Below are 18,160 nucleotides of genomic sequence, written 5' to 3'. Positions count from 1 at the left end.
TATGAATTCTCTGATGAAATCCTCCTTGGGGCACGGCCACCCACCGCCCCACATACCGTCTGCAAGAAGACATATGGAAAGTGAATTGGGTGTGAGTTGTTTCCCTTGGCGTTTGGCGCCAAAGTAGGGAGAGGCCCTTTTTTGGTGGTCGTACATCATACACAAAAAAACGTTGTTTTTTAGTGTGGTAATATTTTATTAGGAACAAAATAGTTATTATTACAAAATAGTTACAACATGTCATGTAGATTTTCTGAAGCCTGGAAAATGCAATAAGTGCCCCAAGGAGGATTTCATCAGAGAATTCATAACCTCTTCAGGTTTGTAAAAAATTATGACATGTGGCAGTCCTTTGAGAGTTTCTTTAGGGAAACATCAGGACCCCACTACTGCATCTCCCCCATTCTTGGCGGAATTTCTTATGTTCCTGCACAGTGAAAGACACCTTAAGGGCAGGGGGGGATTTGAATATGGCTCTCTAGTTGCTGCGTGATGCCCCATTTGAGCCACTTCACTCAGCTTCATTATACAACCTCACCAAGAAGTCAGTCTTCCTCTTGGCTCTGGCTACTGTGGCAAGTGTGAAAGAGCTACATGCATTTGACACCACCCTTGTCCACTGGCGCACAGTGCCGATGAGATTTCATAGCAAGAATCAACTCCCAGGGCAGCCAGACCGATCCTTCACCATCCCACTTTAATAGTGGATGAGCAGGAACTCCACCTATGCCCAGTTCATGCACATGGTGCCAGGAGATGACTATACCGTTATTCATGACCTCGCAGACAAGATTAGCCGTTAACAGCCCAGCAAGTCACCAACCCCAAGCGCTATTGATGCTTTCCCTATGCCCAGAGCTGACCTTTCAACCTCTCTGGTGCTTGTCACCCCAGACTAGACGGTTTACATGCTACGAGCATCAGCTCAGTGCGCAGTTCCAGACCTTAGTTCTCGCATTTATCTACTACTGTACTGTTACCTGGACTTCCGGCATCCCTCACACTCTTGTTTTCCTTCTAACAGAAATGGTCATTGTTTTCCGGTCATCATGCAGGATGCCGTACTGGTTACTTGGGTATTTATTTTGGGTCATATCTGAAGGTATGCCCACCTGCCGTACTGTCTTATCCTGCATTACTTCGTCTAAGTGCCCACCCGATGCAGTGATCTTCTACAGCTGAACCTCTCACAGCTTTGTCTTTCTGTCAAAAAACAGCAGTAAATGCATTAAGGAGCAATGCAGGATAAGTATACAAATGTAAAAAAAATATTTAGGTTTTACTAAATTTTTCTGAAAAGCATATGCTTGAAAAAATTGTATATCAATATTTAATAATATCACCCTTTTTCACATTTCAGAGTTGCTGAGAACTTTGATAAACATGATATTCCATTTGATGTAATCTGGCTGGATATTGAACACACAGATGGAAAACGGTTAGTACCAACGGTAGTGTTTGTGCATACACAGTCTACTAGGGGTCACTGCTGTTGTAGGTATTGCCACTACGGTAGTCAGATTCCAGTATGTCCTGTTCATACATTTTGCCCCGAATCCAAGTTTTGTGTTTTAATTTGCTTGCTGTCAAATAAGTACTATGTTAAACTTGCTAGCCATACTGAAAACATATTGAGACAGATACAGAAATCTCTGCCAGGTGGGAGGGTACTAACAGTCTTCTGCCCCTAAGAAAATATGTTATAGTTTGTGTCAACCCGGGTCTCCTCAGTGTGTGTGCATTGATATTTACCCCATGCTCCTGCTTGCAGTTATTTCACGTGGGCCGGAGACAAGTTCCCCCACCCCCAGGAGATGGTGGGCAACCTCGTCTCCAGAGGCAGGAAGCTGGTCACCATCGTCGACCCTCACTTGAAGAAGGATGACAACTACAAGGTGTACGCCGACCTTAAAGCACAAGATTACTACGTGAAGAACAAGGATAGTGGGGAATATGAAGGCTGGTGCTGGCCAGGTAAGCTGCAATGTCAGTGTCAGCCAAGTCAGTTCTGACACTCGTCATGTGGATACTTTATTCATGTCACATTATTAGTATGAAGTCAATGGTTGAAAGGAAACTCTCTTTGTCTCCAGATGTATCATTCGTCTGTCTACAGGTGTGTCTGACATATGTCTGTTGGACCTACATCTGCCTCTGGTTACGTCTGCCTGATAATGCGTTTCATCTTTCTCAGGGTCCTCAGCCTGGCCAGACTTCTTCAACCCTGCAGTACAGGAATGGTGGGCTGGCAAGTTTGCCTACACAGAATACCCTGGCTCATCCAAAGATGTTTTTGTGTGGAACGATATGAACGAACCATCGGTCTTCAATGGCCCTGAGATAACATTCCAGAAGGATGTGAAACACCATGGTGACTGGGAAAACCGTGATGTCCACAACCTGTATGGCTTCCTCGTGGTGAGTCTCTCAAGTGTACACACAGATGTTTTGGCAGTGTAGCACCTGTGGGAGAGGTTGTATCAGAACTTGCTTCAGATATCTTAATTGAGTTGTTATATTTTTCAGCACAAAGCTACATGGGATGGACTGTTAAAGAGATCTGACAGCCACCTCCGACCCTTCCTGTTGACCAGGGCTTTCTTCTCAGGATCGCAGAGATATGGTGAGGACTTGCTACTCATTGATGCTACACATATCAGTAATGACTTGTCTCCTTATTGACCTCTGGGTCTCTACTGTTGTGCATGTTGTACCAGCAACCTGTGAGTGTATAATGTCTGTGTGTGTCTCCAGGTGCTGTATGGACGGGTGACAACATTGGTGAGTGGTCCCATCTGAAGGCTGCCAACCCTATGATCATGTCTCTCAACATAGCGGGTATCACATTCTCAGGGGCTGATGTTGGTGGCTTCTTCCGAAACCCTGACGTGGAGCTTATCACAAGATGGTACCAGGTATGCCACCAGTTATAAGGACCCTCACTCAACATGTGAGTGTTGAAGTACATGTATTTTATTGTGACAAATACCATTTCATTTCATATTTGTAAATTGGTAATTATTCCTTGCTGGATAATTGGTACCATATATGCCAGATCATTGATTGTTAAAAGAATGATTGAACTACTTCTCCAGGCAGGAGCATTCTACCCATTCTTCCGAGCTCATGCTCACCTGGATACAAAGCGCCGAGAGCCCTACCTCCTGCCTGAAGACAACATGAAGGTGATCCGTGATGCTGTGAGGACCCGCTACACTCTGCTTTCCTACATGTACACACAGTTCTACAAGTCCGTGGAGAGTGGCAGCCCCATCTTTCAACCCATGTGGGTGGAATTCCCGGAGGAAACTGCCATCTTTGGCATAGATGCTCAGTTCATGCTTGGTAAGAGGATTGATTAGGGCCTTAGGGCTTTGTAACCCAGCTCCAACAGCTGCCCTTTGGTGCACCGCTGGCTTAATGTGGCTAAATAATATCCATGTGTTGTCTGAGATAAAGAAACAATTTGAAAAAAGAAAGTCAAGCAAATCATCTTAATTCATTAAATCAGATATTATTTCATATCCTGACACAACATATAGCAATTTCCTTCTTCACTTCGATAATATAACACAGAAAACATAATGTGCCTCTTCTACATCTGGGGTGCATGTTGCCCTTGGTAACCAATCAGAGTTAACTGTCCTTGATCCCTCACTTTCCTTCTCATCACGCAAGAAGATACACATGAACTTTCATTTTGGGAATTTAATCCTTTAACATAGGTCTTATTACACAGAGGATGGCAAGAATAACCATGAGGATGTGTACTTCTCCTGTCTAGCTGCTTAAATTCCAGATGTGAGCAGTGTAATAAATTGTATCTTCAGAGCATTTTGAGGCCTATTTTAGAGCATATCAAATTTATGAGGACTGAGTGAGAGAGGTAGCCGGCAACTGTCATAATGACCTCCAGGAGTGCCGGCCATAATGACTACATCGCTGGCTGACGCAGTTTCCTTTCCTGGACAGGCGATCTTCACCCTCCGTGCCAATGTTCAGCGCTTGGTGCCATGTATGTCAGCATCTACAGGACAGTCTTCAACCAGCGTTTCTTCTCATCTTGTATCGCCCCCTGTTATGCCTCTTGGCGTTTGCACAAGTATCTCCATGACCGGCTCTTTAACTGTAACCAGCCTTCCTCTGTGATGGACCGCCTCCGTGGGTAAGTGGTAGAGCGTCCGCCCGGAGAGCGGAACGTCCGGGGTTCGATCCCCGACTGTGTCATACCAAAAGACGTTAAAAGATGGTACTTGTCGTTACCCTGTCTGGCGCTCAGCATTAAGGGGCTAAAACAAGAACTGGTCGGCTCGGAGTAAGTATACTGTGTCTGAGTGGGGTATTCATGTTAAACTGCGGCATGGTATCTCCGTGAGCTAGCACTATAAATCGGCATCAGTCCGGACTAGTACAAGCAGCCACACAAACACACACACATGCACATGCACGTCGCTATATAAGTGCAATAATCTTGGACGCGACGTTAAACCCCATTTCACCTCACCTCCTCTGTGATGGCGCTCCATTTGGGATTGGTGTTCTTTCTGGGACTGGCATTAGCACCTACCCAGGACAAGCACTGTTTACTACTATGTCAGTGTGGTATCCAATATCATGAAGACTTCCACATCACTCTGATTTTTGTTGGCCATGACGTGGATATTGCCGACCAACCTTGTTCCTGCTAGGAACCTTGACCCCCCATGGCTAGGATGAGTACATTGTCACCAGGACTATCCTCCACCAGAGCATCTCTTCATCTTGGATTGCCAGCCGTTGTGTCGGTGCCGGTTTCTGCAGTCAGACCAAAGTTCTTACTAGGGATTGGTACTTCACCTCGGATTGTCATTCTTCCTTGGATGACCCAAACTACCCTGAATCTGGCATCTAATCAGGTGCCGGTGCCTACCCTATTATACAGTACTCAGCATCCCACTACCTTTTGGTGTAGTATCCAATGTTAGCAGAGACAACACCATCCTTGGATAAGTGCTATGGTGTATGGCTATCAGCATAAACATCCTTCTCCATCTTACTGCTGACCAAGGCTGCTATAGTTTTTATAACCTGTCACCACAGGTTCGTCCACATTATGAATGTGAGAGTTTCTTCCAGTGACTACTTCACCTCTCCTGGCTATCTGGATATGTGATGCCATCAGCATCACTACATGGGCTTTTCGTCTGAGATTAGAGGATATGCCCTCTCGACAGCAATAGCAACTTTCATGTGTTTGTGTCTCTTACAACTTTAAGATTTGGCCCAGAAGACTGCGGTTCCTGGAACTAAACAGATTGCAGGAAACCCAGTCATGTGACTTCACCATGGGAAACGCACCTCATCATTAATGCACAAAACAGGCACTTTCAGCCCAAGATAAGGCTCTGCACATGTGGAGGCATTCATGGCTATTGGGTGCTCTATCAGAAAAGCACCGGCCATTGTGTGATGATAGATGATATGAATTGAGACTGCAACCATAACACTCATCAATGCTTCAGCTTTCAAACATTCATGTCACTGTTACAAACTACTGCAGAGTGGTTGCCACATAGTGTCACAGTAAATTTTCTGAGGGATTGTTGGGCTGTTGTTGCAGTTCACCCTGTCCTTAGTTCTGAGCCTCCGAGTGTTGTATTGAATGATGCAGACCTGGACTACATGTTTTGGGGGCGAGTAACGATGACACAACAAAACATTAGTTGGATTATCAAACTGTTGTTGATGTACGATACAACGTGAGGCTGCAGCCAAATCACTCGATAATGGTTTGTATTAGGCATTCAGATCATCTTTACAAGCTACCACTAAGAGATATTTCTCTACTGCCACATAGCGTCATAATAAATATTCTGAGGGATTACTGGGCTCTTGAAGCTATGCACTACTGTTGGAAGTTCCGATCCTCCTGGTGTCACGTATCGGAAGCCGCAGAGATACTAGATAGCATAGCTTTGCATGATAGATAAGGCTGTGACAGGTTACATTGGAATAGTGAAGAGGGTGCACTCTGAGCACAGCTAGCCTAGCCAACATGTCATCCTGTCAGACCCTGCATGCCTCCAGCTGTGGCCTAAGTACTGCCATGTGTTGTGTCGGGATCAGAAATAATCTACATCAATCTGCATATTCATGATGTTAGTATACAGTCAAGTCTCATTAATCCGACACTCGTTAATCCGACACTCGGCTTTATCCGACACAAATGATGGGAACCGATTGATTCAGTGCTAATTAGTCCCGTTAATCCGACATTCTTGCACTCCGACTCCGACACACCTAATTTGCAACGAATTACCGAAATCACTCATTAATCAGTCTCGTTAATCCAACACAGTGGTCAGCGTACTCCGTGGTCATCTGCCCGCGAGTACACAACCCCGTTTTTTGACATTCACTGGCTGCAGAGATTAACTTTAACAATTAACAGGAAAAGCTATTCAAACCTGTATGTACGAAGCTATACAAATGTAGTTTACAGATTGAAGCCAGATAAATGTGCATGAAGCCAGTTTAAAATACGAACAGGTATATAAAACATGGTCGACTGGTATGTAAACAAGAAAGCATGGATGACTTCATTAATATTCAAAGCCTGGCTACTGATCTTGGATCGGCAAATGCGATTGGAGCGACGCCACGTGGTATTGCTGTTCGACAACTTCCCATCCCATGCTACTGTCGACACAACTAATGTGAAATGTCACTTTTTGCCACCAAACACCACATCGCACATTCAGCCACTAGATGCCGGGATCATAAAGAATTTCAAGCTTTATTATAAGAAACAGCAAATGAAATTACACCTCGACAATGTTGATGCTGAAGAACCACAAGCCCTAGACGTCAAGCGAACAGGGGACTTTGAGAAATGTGCCTTCAAAATGTGAGAAACAGAAAACAGTGACAGACTATTTTAAGTAGATGAAGCAAGTTGTTAAGACAGTAGCACTTGCATTTACACGAGGAAACGTGTGTGGTTGATGTGATATATTCAGTGAGTAATGTCTCTATTGTTACGTATAAATGGGAAAATTATTATTATTATTGCAATGTCATTAATTATAAATTAAGGAATGAATGAATAAACAACATAACAATATAAATATTTCGTTTTTAATGATTTTATTACAAGGTACACACGGTTATTATCTATCGTGAAGATGTCCGATTTTCAATCACAAATCACTTAATTTCGTTAATCCGACATACTCGTTAATCCGACACAATCATGTGCAACCAACGATGACGGATTAACGAGACTTGACTGTACATACTAATGAGAAAACAATGAGGGCTCAAGGACAGATAACTCTGAATGTACACAAGGACAACAGGGGCACCCCAGATGCAGAAGAGCCACATTTTGGGTTCTGTTTTATATGATTGAAGTGAAGAAGGAAGTTGCAATCTGTTGTGTCAGAATGATTATATATTAATATCATACATATGCAAACTCATGTGAAAAATAGAATTATCTTTGGCGCGTCTCTGATATACAGTAGATTCAAACTTCAACTGTTTTAAAAAGTATACACTTTTAGCTGACTGTATCTTTCTCCTAAATGAAAAATTAGTCTGATCTGCAGAACCAGCATAACTGAAGTCTCATGGCATTTAAAGGAATAATTCAAGACTTTCAATTAGCATCCAACTAAAGGTGGGGACTGACATGGTTCACTTGCTGATATAATAAACCTGACAGTTCCCCTCTTTCCCTCCAGGACCCGCATTGTTGGTGAAGCCTGTGACGGAACAGGGGGCTTCGACAACCACTGTGTACTTCCCCGGGACAGGAGAGGTAGGTCTTGTACATTATCCACCTGTGTTTCTGTCAATAACGTCACGGCCACATTCCACTGATCATTGATTTGAAAAAGGAATTCATGGTCCATTCAATATCAAAGATGAATGATAAAAACAGAATGCATTTCAGAATTTCAGTTGGTTCCTTAGAACCTCCTTTCTCTTTTGATATCATAGCTTCTGTAAATCATGATATTAATGTCAGTAACTCAATGTTTGGAATGTAAATAGACAATGTTATTTATTCATAAAGCATCACGACACCTACCTATTGTTGCTGTACTGGACATGTGCACAGTGTTTTGCCTGTAGTTTTAAGGTTGCTTGACAACCATGCTTTTCATGGTTATCGTATATCGTATATGAATACATTTTCGATTATGGTAAGATTCACCATTGGTTGGATCTTATGCAGTTGTAGCTTTAGCCCCGCTTTATTCATTTTCTTTATAAACGGGGGTGGTCGGGTTGCCTATTGGGGAAAACGTTTGCACATCACGCTGAAGACTCGTGTTCCATTCCCCACATGGGTACAATGTATGAAGCCCATTGCTGGTGTCCCCCGCTGTGATATTGCTGGAATATTGCCAAAAGCATTGTAAAATCATCACTCACTCATTCTTTTCAAATGAGTATGTTTTCATTATCAAAACAGAATGTGAAAGTTTGTGTCACAAGAAATTGAAGATATCGCGTTGTTACTTGCTGATGACATGTTATTGTTTATTATACTGGTCATGGTTTATGGAAGTTACTGTATGTATTGGAAGCCTTCCCTTGTAAATGGGGTCTCACTGTTGATTTAGACAAGTCATTTAGACATTTGTAAATGAAGTATTGCCACATTGAAAGTTGCATAAGCCCTATTAAATAATGTTTTGTCGTATAGGTAAATATGCTTCAAATAAGGATGTTCTGGGTGAAATGGCTACGTATCTAATGTTTGTTTTCAGTCAAGTTAGAACATTGAAATATTGGTTAAAACTACTGAAAATGCAGCAGACATGGAGATCTCCTTATTAATGTTATAAAATGTTAAAGCAATTCTTTGACAGTGGTAAATATAACTGGGCTTCACAAGATATAGGTTATTATATGAGGGTTTGGTCATGTGTGGGTTGCTCAATATGTTGGAGATGAAAGGTGTTTTTGTGTTTATTTATGCAGATAATTAAAGATATATTTACAAAGTTAGCACGATTCAGGATTCAGTATGTATCTCCAAACATCTCAGCAATTACATTTGTTTAACATCTTCTTGTGGGCTGAAATATACTTCACTCATTTAGTTACATCACTTATTATCCCCCGCCCGAAGTGGAAGGGGGATATAGGAATGGGTGCCGTCTGTCCGTCTTCCGACCGGCCGGCCGTCACATTTCGTTTCCGGAGCAGATCTTGAAAACCGTACCATATTTCTTCACCAAACTTGGCACATAGATAGATCTAGTGGTGAACTGGTGCCTTTTGGTAGTTTGGGATTTTTTAAAAAGTTATTTTTTGAGTTTCCATGGCAACGACTTTGATTTAGACTGAAAATGGCGGTATTCCTCGTTTCCGGAGCAGTTCTTGAAAACCCTACCATATTTCTTCACCAAACTTGGCACATAGATAGATCTAGTGGTGAACTGGTGCCTTTTGATAGTTTGGGATTTAAATTTTTTTTATTTTTCGAGTTTCCATGGCACCGACTTTGATTTAGACTGAAAATGGCGGTAGTCCTCGTTTCCGGAGCAGATCTTGAAAACCGTACCATATTTCTTAACCATACTTGGCACATAGATAGGTCTAGTGGTGAACTGCTGGTGCCTTTGGATAGTTTTGGATTTTTTTTAAAAGTTATTTTTCGAGTTTCCATGGCAACGACTTTGATCTAGACTGAAAATGGAGGTAATCCTCGTTTCCGTAGCAGATCTTGAAAACCGTACCATATTTCTTAACCATACTTGGCACATAGATAGGTCTAGTGGTGAACTGGTGCCTTTTGATAGTTTGGCATGTTTAAAAACAATATGTCTTTAGTTTCCATGGCAACGACTTTGATTTAGACTGAAAATGGCAGTACTCCTCGTTTCCGTAGCAGATCTTGAAAACCGTACCATATTTCTTAACCATACTTGGCACATAAATAGATCTAGTGGTGAACTGGTGCCTTTGGATAGTTTGGGATTTAAAAAAAAAAAATTTTTCGAGTTTCCATGGCACCGACTTTGATTTAGACTGAAAATGGCGGTAGTCCTCGTTTCCGGAGCAGATCTTGAAAACTGTACCATATTTCTTCGTCATACTTGGCACATAGATAGGTCTAGTGGTGAACTGGTGCCTTTTGATAGTTTGGCATGTTTAAAAACAATATATTTTTAGTTTCCTTGATTTAGACTGAAAATGGCAGTAGTCCTCGTTTCCGTAGCAGATCTTGAAAACCGTACCATATTTCTTAACCATACTTGGCACATAAATAGATCTAGTGGTGAACTGGTGCCTTTTGATAGTTTGGGATTTAATTTTTTTTTATTTTTCGAGTTTCCATGGCAATGACTTTGATTTAGACTGAAAATGGCAGTAGTCCTCGTTTCCGGAACAGATCTTGAAAACTGGACCATATTTCTTCGTCATACTTGGCACATAGATAGGTCTAGTGGTGAACTGGTGCCTTTTGATAGTTTGGCATGTTTTAAAAACAATATTTTTTTAGTTTCCATGGCACCGACTTTGATTTAGACTGAAAATGGCGGTAGTCCTCGTTTCCGTAGCAGATCTTGAAAACCGTACCATATTTCTTAACCATACTTGGCACATAAATAGATCTAGTAGTGAACTGGTGCCTTTTGATAGTTTGGGATTTTAAAAAAAAGTTATTTTTCGAGTTTCCATGGCAACAACTTTGATTTAGACTGAAAATGGCAGTAGTCCTCGTTTCCGTAGCAGATCTTGAAAACCGTACCATATTTCTTCGTCATACTTGGCACATAGATAGGTCTAGTGGTGAACTGGTGCCTTTTGATAGTTTGGGATTTAAAAAAAAATTATTTTTCGAGTTTCCATGGCAACGACTTTGATTTAGACTGAAAATGGCGGTAGTCCTCGATTCCGGAGCAGATCTTGAAAACCGTACCACATTTCTTTGTAATACTTGGCACATAGATAGGTCTAGTGGTGAACTGGTGCCTTTGGATAGTTTTGGATTTTTTTTTAAAGTTATTTTTCGAGTTTCCATGGCAACGACTTTGATTTAGACTGAAAATGGAGGTAATCCTCGTTTCCAGAGCAGATCTTGAAAAACGTACTATATTTCTTTACAAAAAGGCCCAGTGAACATAGTTCACAGGAGCTAATGCATTGCACACACCCGACATGTCATATTGGCGGGGGATGTGAGTATTTCATGCTTGTTCAGTTGTTGTTTTCTTAAATTTAGGGTGTCACTTAATAATGTAATATTCTCCTTAAGTCAAAAGATGTTAATCCCAGTACTGCTACTTTTATCCTTTGTACATCTGGTGAAATTGAAGATGAATTCCATGTATTTTATTTTTTTGTTAAATGTAGACAAGTAATGGTAAATATGTTATATTCTGATTATATTGATTTCTGCAACAGTTAGCCAATGTCTTAACCTTAAGTGACTGAGCATACAATATCAATCATTTGTACTTTACACCATTAAGCCTCTTATATACTGTACTGAATAAACTAGCCATCCATGTATCCATCTATCTAATCTTTGATCCGTTTGTGAAAGCAAACTGTGAGAAACACAAAGTCTAGCATGAAATTGCTATCTCTTCGTGTTGGTTAGCATACATGTGAAGGTCACTAGTGACAGATTGGTTGTTCTTTTAACCAGTTATCTGCATGGTTTTATTTGGTTTAACATTGTTGTTATTCAACCCTTGGCGTACATGCAAGTGATTTGTAAGTCATTTAGGCATCTAGAACCTGGCTGCTTGACACATTTTTCATGACAGTGAATAGTTTGACTTTCTTGGTTCAAATTCCAATAAAAAGTGGGTTGCATGAGTAAGGCATACCAAAGGCATACAGCTCGTCATCATTCGTCAAGAAATTGGTCATGGGCATGTTATCTACAGACTGTATCTATGACAGTCAACTTCAAATTCAATACCATCAATCAGTAACCATCCGGTGACCTTTAATAGCAATTTGGCAACACTGTGTCACTCCCCTTTTATCTATTATAACATCACCAAATGAATCTAAAGGAATCTATGTTCTGTTGTTTGAAGGATCACCAGTTCATGTGAACCAGTGAAAAACATGCCATTTCCAGTTATCTAATTTGCATACTTATGTCATTAGGGTATGACTTACATGATTTTTATGTCAAGGATAAATACTTTAGTTAAATGGTAAATTATATAGGGCTTGCAAATGTCAAAACAAATTAAGAGTTGTTACTGCTAGAGAATACTGGTAGAGCTGGACAGCCCGCAGGTGGTAGTTGAACTGCAGTGTTCTGCCTGTTTCAGCTGTGGTATGACCTGTTCACGTATGACATCCACCACGGGGAGCAGGAGAAGAGCGTGGCAGCAGCACTCGACAAGGTAGGCCAGTTCACTTGTGACCTGCGATCACCTTCACATGTTTCATAGTGTGTTGTCAATCCCAGTCATGTTTGCCAGCTTGATCTCTTAAACAAATTGATGTTTTTAATTCCAGCATGCATGTGATTATCTTCCTCAGATCCCAGCTTATCAGAGAGGAGGCACTATTGTTCCCCGGAAAATGCGAATCAGGAGATCGTCCACCCTCATGTATGATGATCCATTTACTCTGGTTGTCTGTCTTGACAAGCGGGTAAGTACTGGAGGCCGGCTGCATGCAGTCATCAGCAACCAGTGAACATCAATTAGAGGCATGTGAATATGGCTGTTGAATCGGGGAGTTAGCTTATGACAATCACCAGTTAGCTCAGCAGCCATGTGCAATGGAGTTGCATTAAGGTTTTGTTTGAATACATTGTAGGGTCATATGATCCTGTACCAGACATTTTAAAACTGAACCACTCTTAATCCTTTTTGCACTTTGGGAAGTTTTCTAAACTGTTGACTGCAATACAAAATGACCTAAGTTTGACCCTTTTTTAGAGTTGATGTCATTGCCATAATATGAGCCTTGTGCGCTTAGACCTTTGAAAGGCGTCACTTATCAAAACCATGCACAACTAGTTAAATTTGGTAGTGAACATATTTTTTCACATTTCTTTATACACAAAATATTAACTATGATGTAAATTTTCAGTCTTAGTTGGGGGCACTTAAGATTATTAACAGATTGGTAAAGAAGTTGGTCAAGGGGTGGTTAATATGGCAAATACAATATTGTTCAACTAGATTTTTCCTTCTCGTAGATGGTATAGTTTTTATTTGAATGAGTTTGTATTTTATTCCACAAACAGGGCGAGGCTCAGGGAGAATTATATGCAGATGACTACCACACATACCAGTTTAAAAATGGCCACTATGTTAATAGAGGCTTTACCTACAAGGGCAACACTCTTGAGAGCAAGTAAGTATGAACGTGGTAGTGTAGTGTATAGCACTGTGTATCCTTCCAGGTTTGGAATCTACCTGCAGCTGTAAACACAAATTACCAGTCTCAACTTAGGAATAAGGAAACAATGGGAATTGGAGATATTGGAAATATTTTAGGATCTAAATATGAATTGTGCTGTTGTCATAGATGTTTTGTCATTAGCCACTTTTGATTTATGTCTCATTCAAGAGATTTTCAGAGAATTACTACCACCATGCATTAGTTGGAAGTGTGATAATGATCACCTAACAAGGTTTGATATTTTTTCTTTCAGAAATTTAGATCCAAAGGGAAGTTACCCAACAAAAGAGTGGTTGGAAAAAGTTATAATAGTTGGAGTGATGCAGGCTCCCAAAACAGTTGTTCTTCAATCAGGTAGGTACACTGCAGTTCTTGACTTTCCCCACTCCGGAATACTTTGTAGCTCAGCTACCTCAGGCCTGTTGTAGGAGGTGGCTAGATGGAGATTCTCAGCCAGTAGCTTACTGCTACCTCAGGCCTGTTGTAGGAGGTGGCTAGATGGGGGTTCTCAGCCAGTAGCTTACTGCTACCTCAGGCCTGTTGTAGGAGGTGGCTAGATGGGGGTTCTCAGACAGTAGGTTACTGCTACCTCAGGCCTGTTGTAGGAGGTGGCTAGATGGGGGTTCTCAGACAGTAGGTTACTGCTACCTCTGGCCTGTTGTAGGAGGTGGCTAGATGGGGGTTCTCAGCCAGTAGCTTACTGCTCCCTTAGGCCTGTTGTAGGAGGTGGCTAGATGGGGTTCTCAGACAGTAGCTTACTGCTACCTCAGGCCTGTTGTAGGAGGTGGCTAGATGGGGATTCTCAGCCAGTAGCTTACTGCTACCTCAGGCCTGTTGTAGGAGGTGGCTAGATGGAGATTCTCAGACAGTAGCTTACTGCTACCTCAGGCCTGTTGTAGGAGGTGGCTAGATGAGGGTTCTCAGACAGTAGCTTACTGCTACCTCAGGCCTGTTGTAGGAGGTGGCTAGATGGGGGTTCTCAGACAGTAGGTTACAGCACAGCTGTATCACATCTGAGTTATCCAAGAAATTGCCAGTGAAAGCATTAGAAGACTTCCTCCACATATACAACAAGTAACCTACTGTTCAGCTGCGTTAAGTGCATTCCTTACGGCACTGAAGGACTTGTCAGCACCAGCATGTAAACATGACGCTAATGGTGTTCATTGGAATTTCAGGTATCCTCAGTGCCTGATATATCTCTTACGTATACATTTTCTGTTTGCAGGTGGAAGTACCAAGAATCTAGGCTTCAACTTTGATTCAGCCAAACATGTCCTTTCAATTCGCAAGCCAGGAGTTAATATAGCACAAGATTTCATGATCTCTGTCAATTAATACATAACTTTCATTTAGTTGATTCAATGAAACCTTTTGATAATTTTCATGTTAATTGATTTTCTAATCATGAACCCAGCAATGAAAGATTTGTTCCTCCTATTTTATGTACTTTTATGAAAATTCCTCCTCACCTATTCTAGTGTTCTATGAATGATTAAGTAGTGCTATTTAAAAGAAATAAGTGCTTTACTTTTAACTTTATGAAGAATACAAAGATTTATTTTGAATTAATATTGCACTACATATTGGTATCCAATTTACAACACTGGAAATCCGTTGGTGATGAAAGCGCAGTGAAATCAGTCTGATATTACCCGTCTGCATGATATAGTGGTTACTTGGCCTCCTGCGGTGTCTCATTGAAGTACTGGCACGACTTAGCATTGTAGAAGGCACTTTTTGAAACCTAGTCTTCTGCATAGGGATATTTAAAAGTATAAAAATTACAGACAGTTCATTTGGTTCATGGGCCTTTGTTATGAAATATATTGAAATTGTCTCCCTTTCTCCTGCCCAGTATCAGAAAAACAACTTTTTCCCAATTTGTGTTGTTAGTGGCTGGGTGCCTTTGATGTCAGACATTGAATGTATGGTAATTATTGCCTGTGCTTGTGGTGCATTGATTGTGCCTGTATATAAAGCCATTGTCTTTTGTTAGTACATTTCTGTGAGCAAGGTTAAAGCAGTGTGTTAAGCTCAACTGACCCTAGCCTCTTTGGTTTAGATGTCCTCACATTGTGTTCATCCATGTATGTTTGCGTAGAAGATTCATTTCATCCAAGTCTCATGCTGACTGACCAATAGTGCTATGTTTTAAAGGCTTATTTATTGAAAATGATGTTAAGAAATGTTGAAAATGTTTGTTCCCATCAGTTGGTTCCATGGAGACTGAAACTTACAGAAATTGTGCTGTGGGGAGTAATCATGGACAAAATCCCATGTTTATTTACAAAAAGTTGGAGGTTGTTTCTTGTATGCATGTATGAAAGATGAGACAATGTGGTGAATGTTTTGAGGAAAAGAAAAAGAAATAAACATTTTCATGAATATGTCTTTGAAGATCCTTGAAGTTATTCTGATGTGAAATTATTGTAATTACTATGACGCTAGCCCGGTGAGAAGAATTATGCTGGATGGGAAGTAGGGTAAACAACTCAATAATTCCCAAAGGAGAATACTATATTTATGGCTGGGATTAATTACAAATAGACACCAAACAGGAAATATATTTTAACCAAATTTATTCAGAATATATTTTGTATGAGCTACCACTACTGCAAACTGATGAACGTGGTTCAGTAAACTTGCAAGACATACAGTTCTGTAGACACCTGTTGAGTAGTATAAGAAAGGAGTTTGTAAAATGTCCGTTCTTTTACCACTGAGCCAGTATTTCATACAGTGTTGTTTGCCATGTACATATTGGGCAAAGCTGAGAAGACTCCCTACACTATAGTCTGGAAGGTAATTTAAGGTACCGACGTTTACTACAATATCTGAAAAACTATCGGACCTACTCCAGTCAAAGTTGGTATGAGATTATTAAACAGTCATACATAACTGGATATTACATTTAAAGACAATCGGTGCATGAATAAAAAATCTGTCTATTTAGCTATCACTATATTTCATCAACAACCAGACCTGTTCGTCACGGGTGGAACAAGCATTCATTGAAACAGCCATCTGCATAATGCTACCCCTGCGACACAGTTGAACCAATCAACTCAACTCGAAAGGGAGCACGGGAATCACGCACGCACGAATACGGTGTTAGCGTTGGGCGTCTCAACCTTCACCCTGTCACCCTCGTTCCCCCCGTGACGAACAGGTCTGGTTGTTGATGGAATATAATGATAGCTAAATAGACAGATTTTTTATTCATGCACCGTCTTGCATTGTCTTTAAATGTAATATCCAGTTATGTATGACTGTTTAATAATCTCATACCAACTTTGACTGGAGTAGGTCCGATAGTTTTTCAGATATTGTAGTAAACGTCGGTACCTTAAATTACCTTCCAGACTATACATGAGACCATTTCGTGTTTTACCTGATGAATATGTAATGTATGGCATTGCCAGACAATCTCTCCTCCTTCCCTGGTGTTTTCAGAAGACCAGATGATGTGACAGTTAATCTAGCAGGACTGCAACACGGTTTACTTTATCATCAATCAACAATATTATTATCATTATCATTTTTAAGAACTTTAGAGAACTACTTAAGAGGAAATTGTGACATAACATGACTGTTGTACAGATTTCAGTAAAACACTTGATTTCACTGTCATTTTGTCTTATTTATTTATTTGATTGCCTTGAGGATTGGGTGGTTTACCCCAGTGACAGGAGGTGGAGGCGCTGAATGTGGATTGCTTCAAACATGGGTCTACAGATCCATTTGAGACATCCAATTTATTTATTTTTTATGTTTCTTGTCTCTGTTTGAGATACTGTTTGACACCCAGTGGCCTTGCTGATCTAGTTGTTCACCCTGGGGCCTTGCTGATCTAGTTGTTCCCCCAGTGGCCTTGCTGATCTAGTTCACCCTCTGGCCTTGCTGATCTAGCTGTTCACCCAGTGGCCTTGCTGATCTAGCTGTTCACCCAGTGGCCTTGCTGATCTCGTGAGTCACCCTCTGGCCTTGCTGATCTAGCTGTTCACCCAGTGGCCTTGCTGATCTAGTGAGTCACCCTGTGGCCTTGCTGATCTAGTGAGTCACCCTGTGGCCTTGCTGATCTAGTGAGTCACCCAGTGGCCTTGCTGATCTAGTGAGTCACCCAGTGGCCTTGCTGATCTAGTGAGTCACCCAGTGGCCTTGCTGATCTAGTGGGTCACCCTGTGGCCTTGCTGATCTAGTGAGTCACCCTGTGGCCTTGCTGATCTAGTGAGTCACCCAGTGGCCTTGCTGATCTAACTGTTCACCCTGGGGCCTTGTTGATCTAGTGAGTCACCCAGTGGCCTTGCTCATCTAGCTCTTCACCCTGGGGCCTTGCTCATCTAGCTGTTCACCCTGGGGCCTTGTTGATCTAATGAGTCACCCAGTGGCCTTGCTGATTTAGTGAGTCACCCTGTGGCCTTGCTGATCTAGTGAGTCACTCTCTGGCCTTGCTGATCTAGCTGTTCACCCAGTGGCCTTGCTGATTTAGTGAGTGACCCTGTGGCCTTGCTGATCTAGTGATTCACCCTCTGACCTTGCTGATCTAGTGAGTCACCCTGTGGCCTTGCTGATCTAGTGGGTCACCCTTGGGCCTTGTTGATCTAGTGAGTCACCCAGTGGCCTTGCTGATCTAGTTTTTCACCCTGTGGCCTTGCTGATCTAGCTGTTCACCCTGTGGCCTTGCTGATCTAGCTGTTCACCCTGGGGCCTTGTTGATCTAATGAGTCACCCAGTGGCCTTACTGATCTAGTGAGTCACCCTGTGGCCTTGCTGA

At 41.6% G+C, this 18,160-nt stretch overlaps 1 protein-coding gene across 2 annotated transcripts in view; it reads left to right on the top strand.

The window, feature by feature from the left end:
• Positions 1-15,773, top strand: part of LOC124125106 (neutral alpha-glucosidase AB-like) — a 75,342-nt gene extending 59,569 nt beyond the window's left edge. For both annotated transcript variants that reach the window (XM_048403021.1, XM_048403020.1), the window contains exons 12-23: positions 1,361-1,438; positions 1,772-1,974; positions 2,195-2,418; positions 2,527-2,623; positions 2,755-2,915; positions 3,096-3,345; positions 7,725-7,801; positions 12,297-12,371; positions 12,511-12,624; positions 13,226-13,335; positions 13,637-13,737; positions 14,612-15,773. In XM_048403021.1, coding sequence (XP_048258978.1) covers positions 1,361-1,438; positions 1,772-1,974; positions 2,195-2,418; positions 2,527-2,623; positions 2,755-2,915; positions 3,096-3,345; positions 7,725-7,801; positions 12,297-12,371; positions 12,511-12,624; positions 13,226-13,335; positions 13,637-13,737; positions 14,612-14,721 — 1,600 coding nt within the window. In that variant the 3' untranslated portion in view covers positions 14,722-15,773. The remainder of the gene's footprint in view (positions 1-1,360; positions 1,439-1,771; positions 1,975-2,194; positions 2,419-2,526; positions 2,624-2,754; positions 2,916-3,095; positions 3,346-7,724; positions 7,802-12,296; positions 12,372-12,510; positions 12,625-13,225; positions 13,336-13,636; positions 13,738-14,611) is intronic.
• Positions 15,774-18,160: the final 2,387 nt, after the last annotated feature.

Source organism: Haliotis rufescens, unplaced genomic scaffold (genome assembly GCF_023055435.1).
Source record: "Haliotis rufescens isolate VD_foot unplaced genomic scaffold, xgHalRufe1.0.p SCAF_3, whole genome shotgun sequence".
Classification (NCBI taxonomy): domain Eukaryota; kingdom Metazoa; phylum Mollusca; class Gastropoda; order Lepetellida; family Haliotidae; genus Haliotis; species Haliotis rufescens.
Note: the sequence above shows the minus strand (reverse complement) of the source record. Positions and strands in the feature narration are given on the sequence as shown.